Source organism: Apteryx rowi, unplaced genomic scaffold (assembly GCF_003343035.1).
Source record: "Apteryx rowi isolate R43461 unplaced genomic scaffold, aptRow1 scaffold_35, whole genome shotgun sequence".
In the NCBI taxonomy this organism is placed as follows: Eukaryota; Metazoa; Chordata; class Aves; order Apterygiformes; family Apterygidae; genus Apteryx; species Apteryx rowi.
In genome coordinates this window covers 1,385,708-1,397,043 of record NW_020449974.1, presented here as the reverse complement: position 1 = coordinate 1,397,043, position 11,336 = coordinate 1,385,708, and the positions used below count along the sequence as shown (strand labels likewise).

The 11,336-nt window shown below is 49.1% G+C and overlaps 2 protein-coding genes across 2 annotated transcripts; both read left to right on the top strand.

Moving 5' to 3' along the window:
• The first annotated feature begins 428 nt into the window (after positions 1–428).
• LOC112969432 (kyphoscoliosis peptidase-like) lies at positions 429–4,666 on the top strand. The gene is made up of 3 exons (XM_026072757.1): positions 429–855; positions 3,656–3,773; positions 4,545–4,666. The coding sequence occupies exons 1-3, from the start codon at positions 565–567 to the stop codon at positions 4,664–4,666; spliced, it is 531 nt and encodes a 176-aa protein (XP_025928542.1). The 5' UTR covers positions 429–564.
• Positions 4,667–5,159: 493 nt separating this feature from the next.
• Positions 5,160–9,624, top strand: LOC112969447 (kyphoscoliosis peptidase-like). The gene is made up of 3 exons (XM_026072781.1): positions 5,160–5,341; positions 6,824–7,014; positions 9,537–9,624. Exons 1-3 carry the CDS (start codon positions 5,244–5,246, stop codon positions 9,596–9,598), a joined length of 351 nt encoding a protein of 116 aa, XP_025928566.1. The 5' UTR covers positions 5,160–5,243; the 3' UTR covers positions 9,599–9,624.
• The last annotated feature ends 1,712 nt before the right edge of the window (positions 9,625–11,336 follow it).

Sequence of the window (11,336 nt, the reverse complement as noted above, 5' to 3'; positions counted from 1 at the left end):
TTGGGAAAAAACAGTACTTTTGGCTAAACTCAGTTGACCAAATCCTGATTTGCTGTAATTAACCATAGGGACTTTGCTGTAATTAACCATAGGGACAGGCAGACAGGCAGGCTCCGAAGGAATCTGTACAGAATATGGTTTTTTTTAAAAAAAGCATCTATCTTTCCATCCACAGACTGCCATGGTTTCTTTGCCCCCTTACCAACTGCATGGATGAAGACCAGCCATGACGGAGGCAAGTCATCCAAACCTCAGACTATCAAGCAAATGAACCAGTTTTCCCCCGTTACTTCAGGAATGCCAACCACTATGGAAAAACAACCCACCCAAAGCACATGGAGACGGGTCCATCGCAAGGACCACAGAGAAAACGTGATGCCAACCCATGCAGATAGCATCTTGCCTGGCCGGAGGGGAGCTCAGCCGTCAGACGTCTGTAACGGCAGCTTTCCCCTGGAACGCGCTTCTGAACAGATCGGCCGCAAGACCCCAGAGGAACTCCTCCACCGAGTCACCRACGCAAATGGGAAACACAAGGAAAGCGCGCTGAAAAAAGTCTCAACAATGCAAAGAGTAAGAGATGAGCCCAAGGATTCACCCTCCAAGGATGTTTTCCTGTTTTGGGCAAACAAAATTAACAACAGCAGCAAAAAGGCTACTTTCCAAAAGCTACTGCAGAACTCATCCGTGACTGTGGAAAGCCGTTCTCCAGTCCTTTTTTCCAAGGAAGGGCTTAGCAGCTTGAAAGAAAGGAAGCAGGCCAAAAATGCTCAGAGAAAAACCAGAAGAGATCTCTTTCCTGACTCAGAGGTTTTCAGTCACATAGACACCCATGTCCTACATGTGAGCCAGCAGGTAGGTACTGGTGTCCTTCAGTATGTACACAGATGGTGCCACTGGTAGATCCACATCCTAACTTTTAAGTTTTTGCCTTATGCTCTGATGACAACAGAGGCAATGTGGTGCCTTAAAGCAAAACTAGAGGACCTCAAGGCCGTGGGAYGTGAATGTGTCCTCACCACGGCCAAAGATCCCTGCACTACGCTTCTGCAACACTCCTGCACTGCTGCAACAGGCAGCGCTGGCTGGCAGGGGACAGGGACTCACCGGGCGAGACTAGGCAGAGGGGCTGGTTTCCGGGGCTCATCATGGGACAGGGTTTTTCAGAGCCCCAGAYGGCATTGCAGCGGGTAGAGGGATCCTGGAGACGCCTCTGCAAAAAGTACCGGGGGACTGGAAAGGAATCAGACCACAGGATGCCCCGAGGTATCGTTGCGTGTGTTTACTTAGCCGGGGAGACGGAGAGCCAGCATGCTTCCTGCCCAGGAAAGCACGCAGAGCCAGCAATAACCGCACAGTCTGGCCATGTCCTGCAGCCTCGGTAAAGAACCCCCTTCGTATCCGTTACAGCCCTGAGTCCTGCTTCTTCTCAAGCGGGAGGCCTCTGCGGTGTCCTCTTTTCAAGCAAAGCCATCTCAAACCAGGGGCAGCTAGCCGGGTTCGGACACGGGCCAGCCCCTTGCTCCTTTCGCAGCGCGGCGCCGGCAAGCGGGGCCGTGCGGAGCGGGAGGTCTGTCTGCCGTTACGCAACGCTCCGGCTTTCTGGCTGCTCGGGAGCCCGGGAGGCGAGCGCCTAACTTCATAATTCCTTCCTGTTACCTGAAACACATGCCGCCTGTGTAATTTTTCCCCAAGGCCAGCACAACTTGTCTAAGCGCCAAACGCTGAACCAGTGCAGCATTCGCTGCTTACACGTCAACTCGTTAGAGGGAGCGAAGAGGCACAGGAATAACCGAGCTCTCCGTTAAGTTGAAACCTTTGATTTGTACCTAGCCTGAGGCTAATCTCCCTTGAGAATTAGGATGCTCCAAAATTTCAGGGCCTACCTAGGCTATTAAAAAGGGGAAGAGAGGGGGAGGGGGTTCGAAGACGTTAAGAAAGAGGGTAATAAACAACTAAAAATACCTCCAAGGCAATGGGGAGTCATGGGAACAACTTGTTTCTGTGTTTATTCAAAGTGCTAAGCTGTACTAAAATCTAGCGCACTTAGTTTCTTCCCCTTAGCCATGAATTATTAGTGCCAAGAGCAGCAGCAGAGCAGTCTCCTGACTGCCAACAAGTCGGGTATTGCTTTTCTGGTGGCGGTTGCTGCTTAGCTGATGGAGCCATGGGGATACAGGATTTCCCCCTCTCCCAGGCACCAAGCCCTGCTGTCAGTCCCCAGGGAGCCCCTGGGAGAGCCCCACGTAGGGTAGGCTCAAAGCTGAGCATGTTTTCCAGGCTTTTAGGAGTAGTCTGGGGAATGCACGCGTGCATCCGTCTTGAACGTGTGAAATAGACTTGGTAGGATCATTGCCTGGGTGATTTTGGAGAGAACAGCCCCATCTGCCAGCTCTAAATACTCCAGTGGAGCAAGCAGCTACTCGTGACCCAAGGTGCTCCAACCTGTTTCTTCAGGCTCCCCAGACACAGTGAGGACCTGGATTACGTGGGAATGTTGCGGATCCCTGACTTGCTTTTTACCTTCTCTGACTGAAATAGAGAATAGAGTAGAACTGGGCTGCAGATCAGCTGGAAAAGAGCTGGCAGAAGCCTGACCACTTTTCACCACTGGGAGAGTCCTCCGTACTGAACTTGCACCAAGATGTGCCAACAGGGAAGCAGGGAGCTAGATATTTAATGGCTATTTTCTTTTTTTTGCCTTGGGAATAATTGACATTATTTGTTTGCCTAGCAGCTGCACACTCATAACAACCTCATGACAGAAATGCAAGGGACCAGCAGGAGCACCATAATCTTGACATAAGTGCTCTTCTGGCTGCACTGTATTTTTAAATGCAGCATCCCAAGAAAAGTCTTTGGCCATTACAAATGCAACATTTCCCACAAGAAAAAAGAAAGAAATTTCCATCTATGTGAAACTATCTGACAGGCGGTTTAGGGCGGGAAAATCATTAGGGAATGAAATAGCAGGGGCAGGAGATTGGAGAAACAAGCCGGACTAAATTTAACCCACTGAAAGAAAAGCCTGCTGCCAAAAATGCTTGTGCTAGCACAAAAGAGGGAAGAGCCCAGAAATGGACATGACTGAATGGGAGGAAAGGGGCAGGAAGGCTTTTTTGGGGTCAGGGATGGACTAAAAAGTTGGAAACATTTTAGACGTAGGGGCAAAAAAATCTTCTTTCCACCCATCTTGGGTCACAGGTTTGACTGAGGTTTCAGAGCCTCAAGAAGAATATCTGAGGCACCAGGCTAATTTTCTCCCTTGTAAATACACGGGGACGTTAATCAGTGCGTGGCTGGAAACCCGCTGACCCCAGCTGAAGCGTCACGGAGCGGCTCCATCAGAGACTTACCTCTGGGCAGAAGACCTTCTGGACGAGGGGACACGTTGATCCAGACGGAGGGACCTGGGGTGGTGTCCGCTGTACGTCCCAGCCAGCCCCGTGTGGGAAATGCCTTCTTCAGTCCCTCAAGCTCACGACTCCAGGCCTCTAGCTTTTTATAAAACACAGCTGGAAAAAAAACAGGATAAAACATTCAGGCGGCCCCCACGCTGAGCAGCCACCCACAGGCACAGCCCCTCCATGGCACAGCGCTGTAGCAGCGGTGATGCCCACGGTCCATTTAACCTCACCCGTCCCCTCCATTCCAGATGAAATCTGGGCAGGACAGGCTGTCCATCCCGGCCATCGTACGCCTGATCACTGCCAAATCCCAGAGCAAGCTGGAGACGACRCGGGCGATATGGTTCTGGCTCTGCCACAACATCGGTAAGTCCGGCCCCGCGGCTCTGCGGAGATGGGGCAGAGCTGAGACACCTTTCCTCGCGCCTGGCCTATGCCACCTCCCGGATTTAGTTTCCCTCCGGCTTCACTTCCTACAGAGTAGAGACTCCCCAGGCAACCTGCTATAAACCCCATATTCCTCCTTTTCTGCAGYCAGTGCTGCAATAGCGCTGAATTCCCCATCGGGAAAGAGCCGAGGGCAGGAATTGGTCCCTAGAGTGAAACCCTCCMTCCTGTACAATACACCTGCTTCAGGCCAAATCTACAAACGTATTTGGGTGCCAGACCCCCCACGGACACCAGTAAAGGTCACGCACCTCTGTTGCACTCTGCTTTAAGACATCAGAGGCTATTTCCCTGATAATGCATGCACGGTGCAAATTTGACCAAGCTAGACTACGCCTGGCAGRAGTCATCTGGGGACACAGGGATCTCAGCACAATGCAGCCGCTTCGTGCTGCTTTACCCTGCTACGTCCATGCGTGCAACACAATACGAATGCCCCCGTACCTCGCTGAATGGCACCACGGCTGTTTACATGCTCTGAGAACCCAATTCCCCCAAGGCTTTCGTAATTCTTTGCTCGTATGGGGAATTGGCAGACTCYTGAATAACGATGGATGGAAGAGCTGTCATGGCTTCCAGGGTGGGTTAGCAGAGRAACAGGGCTGGGCAGGAGAAGGCATGAGATTGTTTTGGAAATAATAAGGCCTTATTACACTGGCCTGGAATTGCGCGTTTTTCTCCCTTTCCTAGAATATGACGTGGACGGCTTCCTAGGGCTGTCTCAGAAGATSCACACGCCAGAGCAGGTCCTGCAAACTGGACGAGCCGTGTGYTCTGGTTATGCCCATTTATGCCGGGAAATGTGCAGGTAAAACTCACCTCGCCCTTGCGGCTCCTGCCCCCTTGAAGATTTTTTTTTGGGGGGGGGGAGATATATAGCTGGTCCAGGGCTTGCCACACAGCCGGCATCATTTATCCACCACAGCAACTGCCCTTCCCTCCCTCTCTGCTCAGATGGGGGGAGTAGATCTGGGCTCAACAGACTGCCCCACCGCGTTTTCCTAATTCACACGTTAGTCAGAATCAGAAATATGAGGWCTGAGGCTTGGCAGTGGCTCTGCTTGGTCCCCTGGGGAAAAAGCAGTAAGCTGGATGAAAGCTGAATTTGGCCAACAGCTGTCACAAGCAGAGGGGGCAAAGGACCATAAGAAGGAGTGAGCAATGCTGGTAGTGGGGTCCTGGCTTTAAGGATAGGGAGGTYGATCTTATCATGCTGTTTGGGGTGGTCAGCAAAAAGCAGGCACAAAGCAGTGTCCAGTCTGTGGTTACCCTTCCTGCTGGCTGTCCCCGGACAGAGAGGCGGGTTTAAGCTGCGTGGAGGTCCCRGGATACGGCCGGAGCCCAGGCACTCGCGGAGGCCGGCAGTGCCAGCAGCAGAAGTCCAGCCACATGTGGAATGCGGTGGAGCTGGAAGGACAGTGGTGCCTCCTGGATGCCTGCTGGGGGGCAGGGACCGTGGATGCAGAGAGCCGGTTGTTCACGCCCAGGTGAGACATCCCGCTCCCCACCATCTCGGGAGACATGGTCCTCAACACAAACGGACAAGGCTGAGCCTGCCCTTGGCGACCCTTGGGGTCACCTGGCTTTGGACCTCCATTTCAGATACACCCTCATGGGCCATTTACCAATGGTCTAGAGAGCTACTCCGCTCACCTTCAACTAGAGCGGGCGCTCACTGATCTCACGTGAACGCAGACCCTCTGCACGTAAACACCTACATTCAGCATCTTAATCCGTGAGCTGCGGTGATAACTTCTCAGGTGACAACTCTCCCTCCCCCCAACTTGTTTTAGTTTGCAAGGACCGTCACTTTTTAAGTAATGAATCCTCATTTCCACAGCAACTTTGCTCTAATGTGGCTCTATATGTAATTACTTGAGATGTCTCAACCCATGCTAATAAGACTCTCGTSAAAGTTATTTGTACAATTTAATAATTTCCATTAGCTGTATTATGGCATTGTCTTTTTATTTTTTTTTTCTCTCTAATAATGCATAATGAAATAGTCATGGAATTTCTAATGAGCAATTATTTTACTGAGAATAGTTTAAAACACCAGCGAGTCTGCATTTTTTTAGCTGTGCATGGGAAAAGAGTAGAAGCAGACTGAAAGATCACCAAAAGCAAAAGGCAGAGGTAACAGCTTGTTGTGGGTCCAAGCCAGTGTCCACTGGGTACTTGATCCCTGTTGGACAGGCCCAACAAGCTTTATCCTGCAAGATGCTCAAATCTTTCAGGTGAAACAAATCTTTCAGAAGCAACAGGGCTTCACAGGATCATCCCAACACAAGGCTGATCCTACATCTGCAGATYGACCCAGTCAGCAAACGTCTAAGCAGGGACAATGTTTAGAAAGTCAGGTTAGATACATTCCAACTAGAACCAAGATACATTTTTTTTTAAATCATAAGTAAACTCTCCAAAGAACTTTAAACCAAGAGCAGAAGTCATATTAAAATATGTAACAGGTTTTTGATAGAGGAATCACTCAGTAAAATCATCTGCTATGCAGTGTATGTGGCCACCTTAACTAGTCATAAGAGGTCTGTTAAAGGGCTGTGAATAGCGGTTTCAGTTCTGGGCATCTCAAAACTGGAAAAGTAGAAAGTAAGAGGAAGCTGAAAAGGCATGAGCATGAAAAACTGAGCAACCAGATGTACTCATTTGCAAGGGAAGGATGAAATGCAAAGAACGGGAGCTCTGAGGAGTTGTCCTCGATCCCAAGAAGATGAGGAACTAGTTTTAGGCTAGTTGCAGGACTGGGAGTGAGGAGACCTGACTTTAACAYAGGGAAAAATTGCTTGCAAATGCATCTGGGCTAGACAGAAATGCTGGAGGATCCTYCTCAAGGCCAGATGAGAGCCCCTTCCTCCCTTCCTGAAGTCGGTGCAGCTCTGATGGGATCAGCGAAGCATTACTGCTAGTCATGCTAAGGCTTTTCCACCACTCTCACTCCTCTTGTCTTGCAGGTATGATGATTTCTTCTTCCTTACTGACCCCGAGCACTTCATTGAGACCCACTGGCCGGAGGACCCCGAATGGCAGCTTCTGCAGCCCTCTATCTCACGGGAAGACTTCGAACAGAGAGTTTTTAAAACTTCAGAGTTTTTCAGACTGCAGCTCTCCCTCCTTTCTCCAAACACTTCCCTCCTCAAAACAGGTAAATGCAAAGCGAGGGCTAAATCCTAATAATATTTTTCTTGCTTGTTTGCTTGCTTTAAAGAAATAAGCCTGGGGCTGAGGAAAACATCTCTCATTCAAAAATGGCCCATCTGTCTATTTTTAAGCACATGTTTAACATCCAGTAGAGCAGAGGCACATATTTAAGCAGTTTCTGGAATCACTGCCTTTGGGTGATACTGTGATTAATAAACTGGGAATTAGGATTCATGAACTGTAGTTAATTGAACCAAATCACTTAAGCCCTTTTGTGCCTTGCTTTTGCCATCTAAATTCACCAACAGTAGCAAAATAGTTTCAAGGTACTTGAAACACAATCATCTTCATTGTGTTCACAACTTGGGGAAGGAAATCACCAGCTAAAGCATGGTCTGAAATGTTCATCTCCCGTTTCTAGAGAAAGAAGGAGAAGTGGGGGTGGAATTGTTTTCCTTGGTTGTAGTTTTATGAAGATTCTCCAGGTTGGATACGCCATGATCTTTATTTACCTGGACACCCTTAGTACATCCATCCCCATGAATGGTCTCCCAAGAACATATGGATTTTTTCTGCAGTTTATCGAGAGGACAAGCGAGGAGATAAAGCTGAGGGGAGCTGTCAGGGTTATTGCATATGAACGGATAACAGACAAGGCACACCGCAAAGCTTTTGACTGAGAGGGGTTATTACTTACCCAGAAATCAGAATCCTCCAGYATTTCCAAGACGCTGGAGCTTTGCCGAAACTGGCTGTAGTGCACTTTTTGAGAAACGAATGACTGGCAAAAAGCAAAAGGCATCTGGGAATGGCTTAAAAGTCCCTGCTGCYTTGTCTGCAGGGAGTTCATGGTGCTTTGCCAGCGCAGAGCGGCAGAGCACCCCGGGGAGGGGACTTCGTGCACCTCCGCCCCGAGGTCACGCAGCACCTACGTGGCAAACGTAGGAACAGGGACTTTGAGAACCACTTTCGGGCCCCAGCCACCAGTGAGGCTCCAAGGCATAGAACCAAGCAACACAACGTCTGCAGACTCAAAGGAAAACAGGAGATCTATAGTCCAACCCGCCCCTTTAAACACGTGCCAAAGTGATAAATTGCAAAATATAGACTCCCACCACACAGCATTAGCATGGTACAAAAGCCTAAAGCAAAGAATGAGGAAAAATAAGTATTTCATTATTCCCCCTGCCTCTCAGTTTTTTGATAGCCAAAAGATACAGGGATGGAGCCCAGAAGCAGCTCACTTCAGAGCTTTGGGTCCTTGCTGGACCCCAGCCCCTAGCCAGAGGCTGCCACGAGCCATCACGTACCTGGGGAGAGGCGCTGGGGAAGCAAAGCAGCTTGGCACGTACCAGCCACATCCCTTCTTTGCACCCGCTTGGCCAGAGGAACTCGTGTACCCCCAACCGCAAAACTTGCTGGGTGACCTGGACTGCAGGCACAGTTTCCTTTTTCCTCCAAAACTGAGATGAAAGGAGAGTTTCCCGTTAGAAGAGAAGAAAAAATTGCCAACTTTTTTTTTCTTTTCTCTCTGTGAATTTCTCATCTTGAGGAGGGAAAGAACTGTATTTCTGGACCTGACCTGAATGATTTAACTACTGCAACTAGCCTCAACAGTCAGCTCCATATCAGAAGTGTGCTTAAAACACCAAATTGCAAACCCAGATTATGAACTGAACCAGATGTCTATTTTTGTTGATGCAAAGTTATGGTTATATTGATCTAGCTCAATGGAAGGAAGCCAGCATCTAACAGGGTGTGTTTAAGCAACCAGGATAGTCTCAGTGCAAAAGCACTTGGGACCTTTGATACAAAATCAGCCCATTTTCCCTCTTCAGCTACTGCGGATCAATTCCTGCTCTATTACRTTTGAGCAGCTCCCATCTGCTTAAAATGCTTAAAAGCTTTCAGCCAACATTCCTCCCACAAATCACTATCTGATGGGAGCTGAACATGGGACACCTTGCAAAAGGACCTGATTTTCAGGAAAYGCCTGGCACCCGTCCTCTGAAAATCCAGCCCTTTTAATTGGTRGCGTTGCCCGGGCCGTTAGGGTTGGTAAGAGCAGTGACTGTGTGCATTCAGTCCTGTGGAATTGGGACTTTGTAAGATTTTTTTTTTTCTATAGAAAGCCAGTCATTGGGGGCATGCTGTAGATACAATAGCAAGGGTGGGAGAGGGGAAGGGAAGACGTTTAAACAACTGAGAAATTRGAAACATGCTTGTATTTTAATGGTGTTTTTTTCCCCCAAACAATTAATGCAGCATGCACTGACCTCCTGCAGCATTCAGCGTGCTGACATGGGAACACGTCCCCACCTTCACCTGGCATCCCTGTAAAAGACAGGAATCTTTACCTCATGGCTTGAACTAACTCAATAAAACAAACAAATGTTTGTTTTAAACGTAGCCATTAAACATCTCCTCGGGTCTCCTTCCCAAGGCGAAATGCATTGCTGGCTTCCCTATCTCATCATCGCTGGCTCCGCTGCATACAATGTTCTGTTCTTTTCTTTCTTCCTAAAGATCCTAATACGATGCAGCCGGCCAGGCCAGCAGCTTCGGAAACTAGCATAGAGCGAATTTAATAACAAGCAAACCTGCAGTTAATAAAGTCTGTCATCAGTAATGTCTCCACTGAACACTTGCCAGGAGAGAATTGTTTGCACTTACTGTGTGAGCCAAGTCACAGCTTTAACAGGCAAGGCATAAATAAAACCCAGCCTTCCCATTCTTTTCACATTGCTGTTTCGACCTACCAAAAAAGAACTGTGGGGGCAAACAATGAAAAAATCCAGATTCAAACAGGGGGGGGAAAAATAAAAAATCCCCCCCCCCATTATTCATTAGATTATGAAACACGTTTCATAATCTAATAATTAGCAAGGGACAATTTTTTCAGCATGAATCTGGACGCTTTTGTCATTTCGTGTTAGCACCCAAAACAAATGAACATTGTGCACAGCGCGGGTGCCGATACCAGTCGCGGGCTCCCGCAGTGCCGTCGCTCGGTGCCGCGCTCTCTCTCCAGCGAAAACATCGCTGCGAGGCCAGGACGCTGCAGAGCAGCCGCGCTCTGAACGTGAGACGAGCGAACCTCGGGCGCATACCGCAGAACCTGGGTAATGAGGAGCAGGCTTGACTTCAACAGCTCTCGRGGCGGGTGGGTTCAAGCACACATTGCAGCACGTCTGCGTGCCGAAGTCGGGGCCTGAGATCCTTCAGGGATAAAAGGACTCCAAGCCTTGCTCTCCATGGCCATTTTTTTTCCCATGCTTTCACCTATATCTGGAGAAAAAGGGTATAAAATACCACCAAATCAGGGCTTTATAGAGAGGTTGCCCCAATACCTGTAACTCCGTATGAGTTGATGTAATTCACCATGTGCCAAAACGAGCTTGCTATCTGCTCGTTAGACAATCCCGTCTTCATTAGTGCCAGGGTTTGAAGGTTTGTGAAACCTTGTCCATCACACGCTCAGTAAACAGTCCCTTCTGCCCAGGAGCAGATGGAAATCCCTTGGGAGGTTTCGCTTCGCTGAGAAATGCTCTGTCTTGCTGCAGTATGAACTGGGAAAAAGCAAGATGTGGCATGAAGGGGGGTGGCGAAACCAGGGCTGCACTGACTCTTCTCCTCTGCGGTGACCTCTCTGAGGGGCCTTCGTTTCTCAGTGTGAAGATGGGTTCTCCTCGGCTTTAAAGCCACCCGCTGCAGCCAGCCTGGGGGAGCAAGGTTTGCTGCCGGGAAGGCGTCGGGTGGGGCAACACCTGAAGCCGAGGACCAAAAGAATCATTAGAAAGGAACCCCGGACCTTATCTACCAGCCATGGTACCACCACCAGGTACCAGTAACAACGCACGTCCTCTGCTCTGGTCCTCCCACTCTTCCCTCCTCCCTGGTTAGGACACACTCCAGGCCACAGCATGTGGATATTTTAAAGTTATGGTAAGGCCAAAATTTAGAAAAATATAATAATAATGGAAAAAAATTAAGCTCATTTCTAAAGTCTGGCAGTGTTGTGGGGTCTCCTACCAGTCAGGGCTGGAACATTCTGATCCTCCCAGCTGCGCTGCTGGGTTGATACCACAGTAGCAGACCTGCAGCTTGGAGGAATGACTCCAGCTCACRAAGCAATGCAAGAATTACCACTGTATGGGAGATTAGCTTTGTTCTGGGTGTCTCAGTACACAGAGGATAACTATAGGTACCCATCCCCATCATCTCTGGATCTAAAGACATCTGCAGAGAGGTAGTGGTATCATCACTCCACTTTCAGCAAGGAGAGAAAATGGTATAAGGTGAGGAAGAATCTTGCCAAGGTACTTC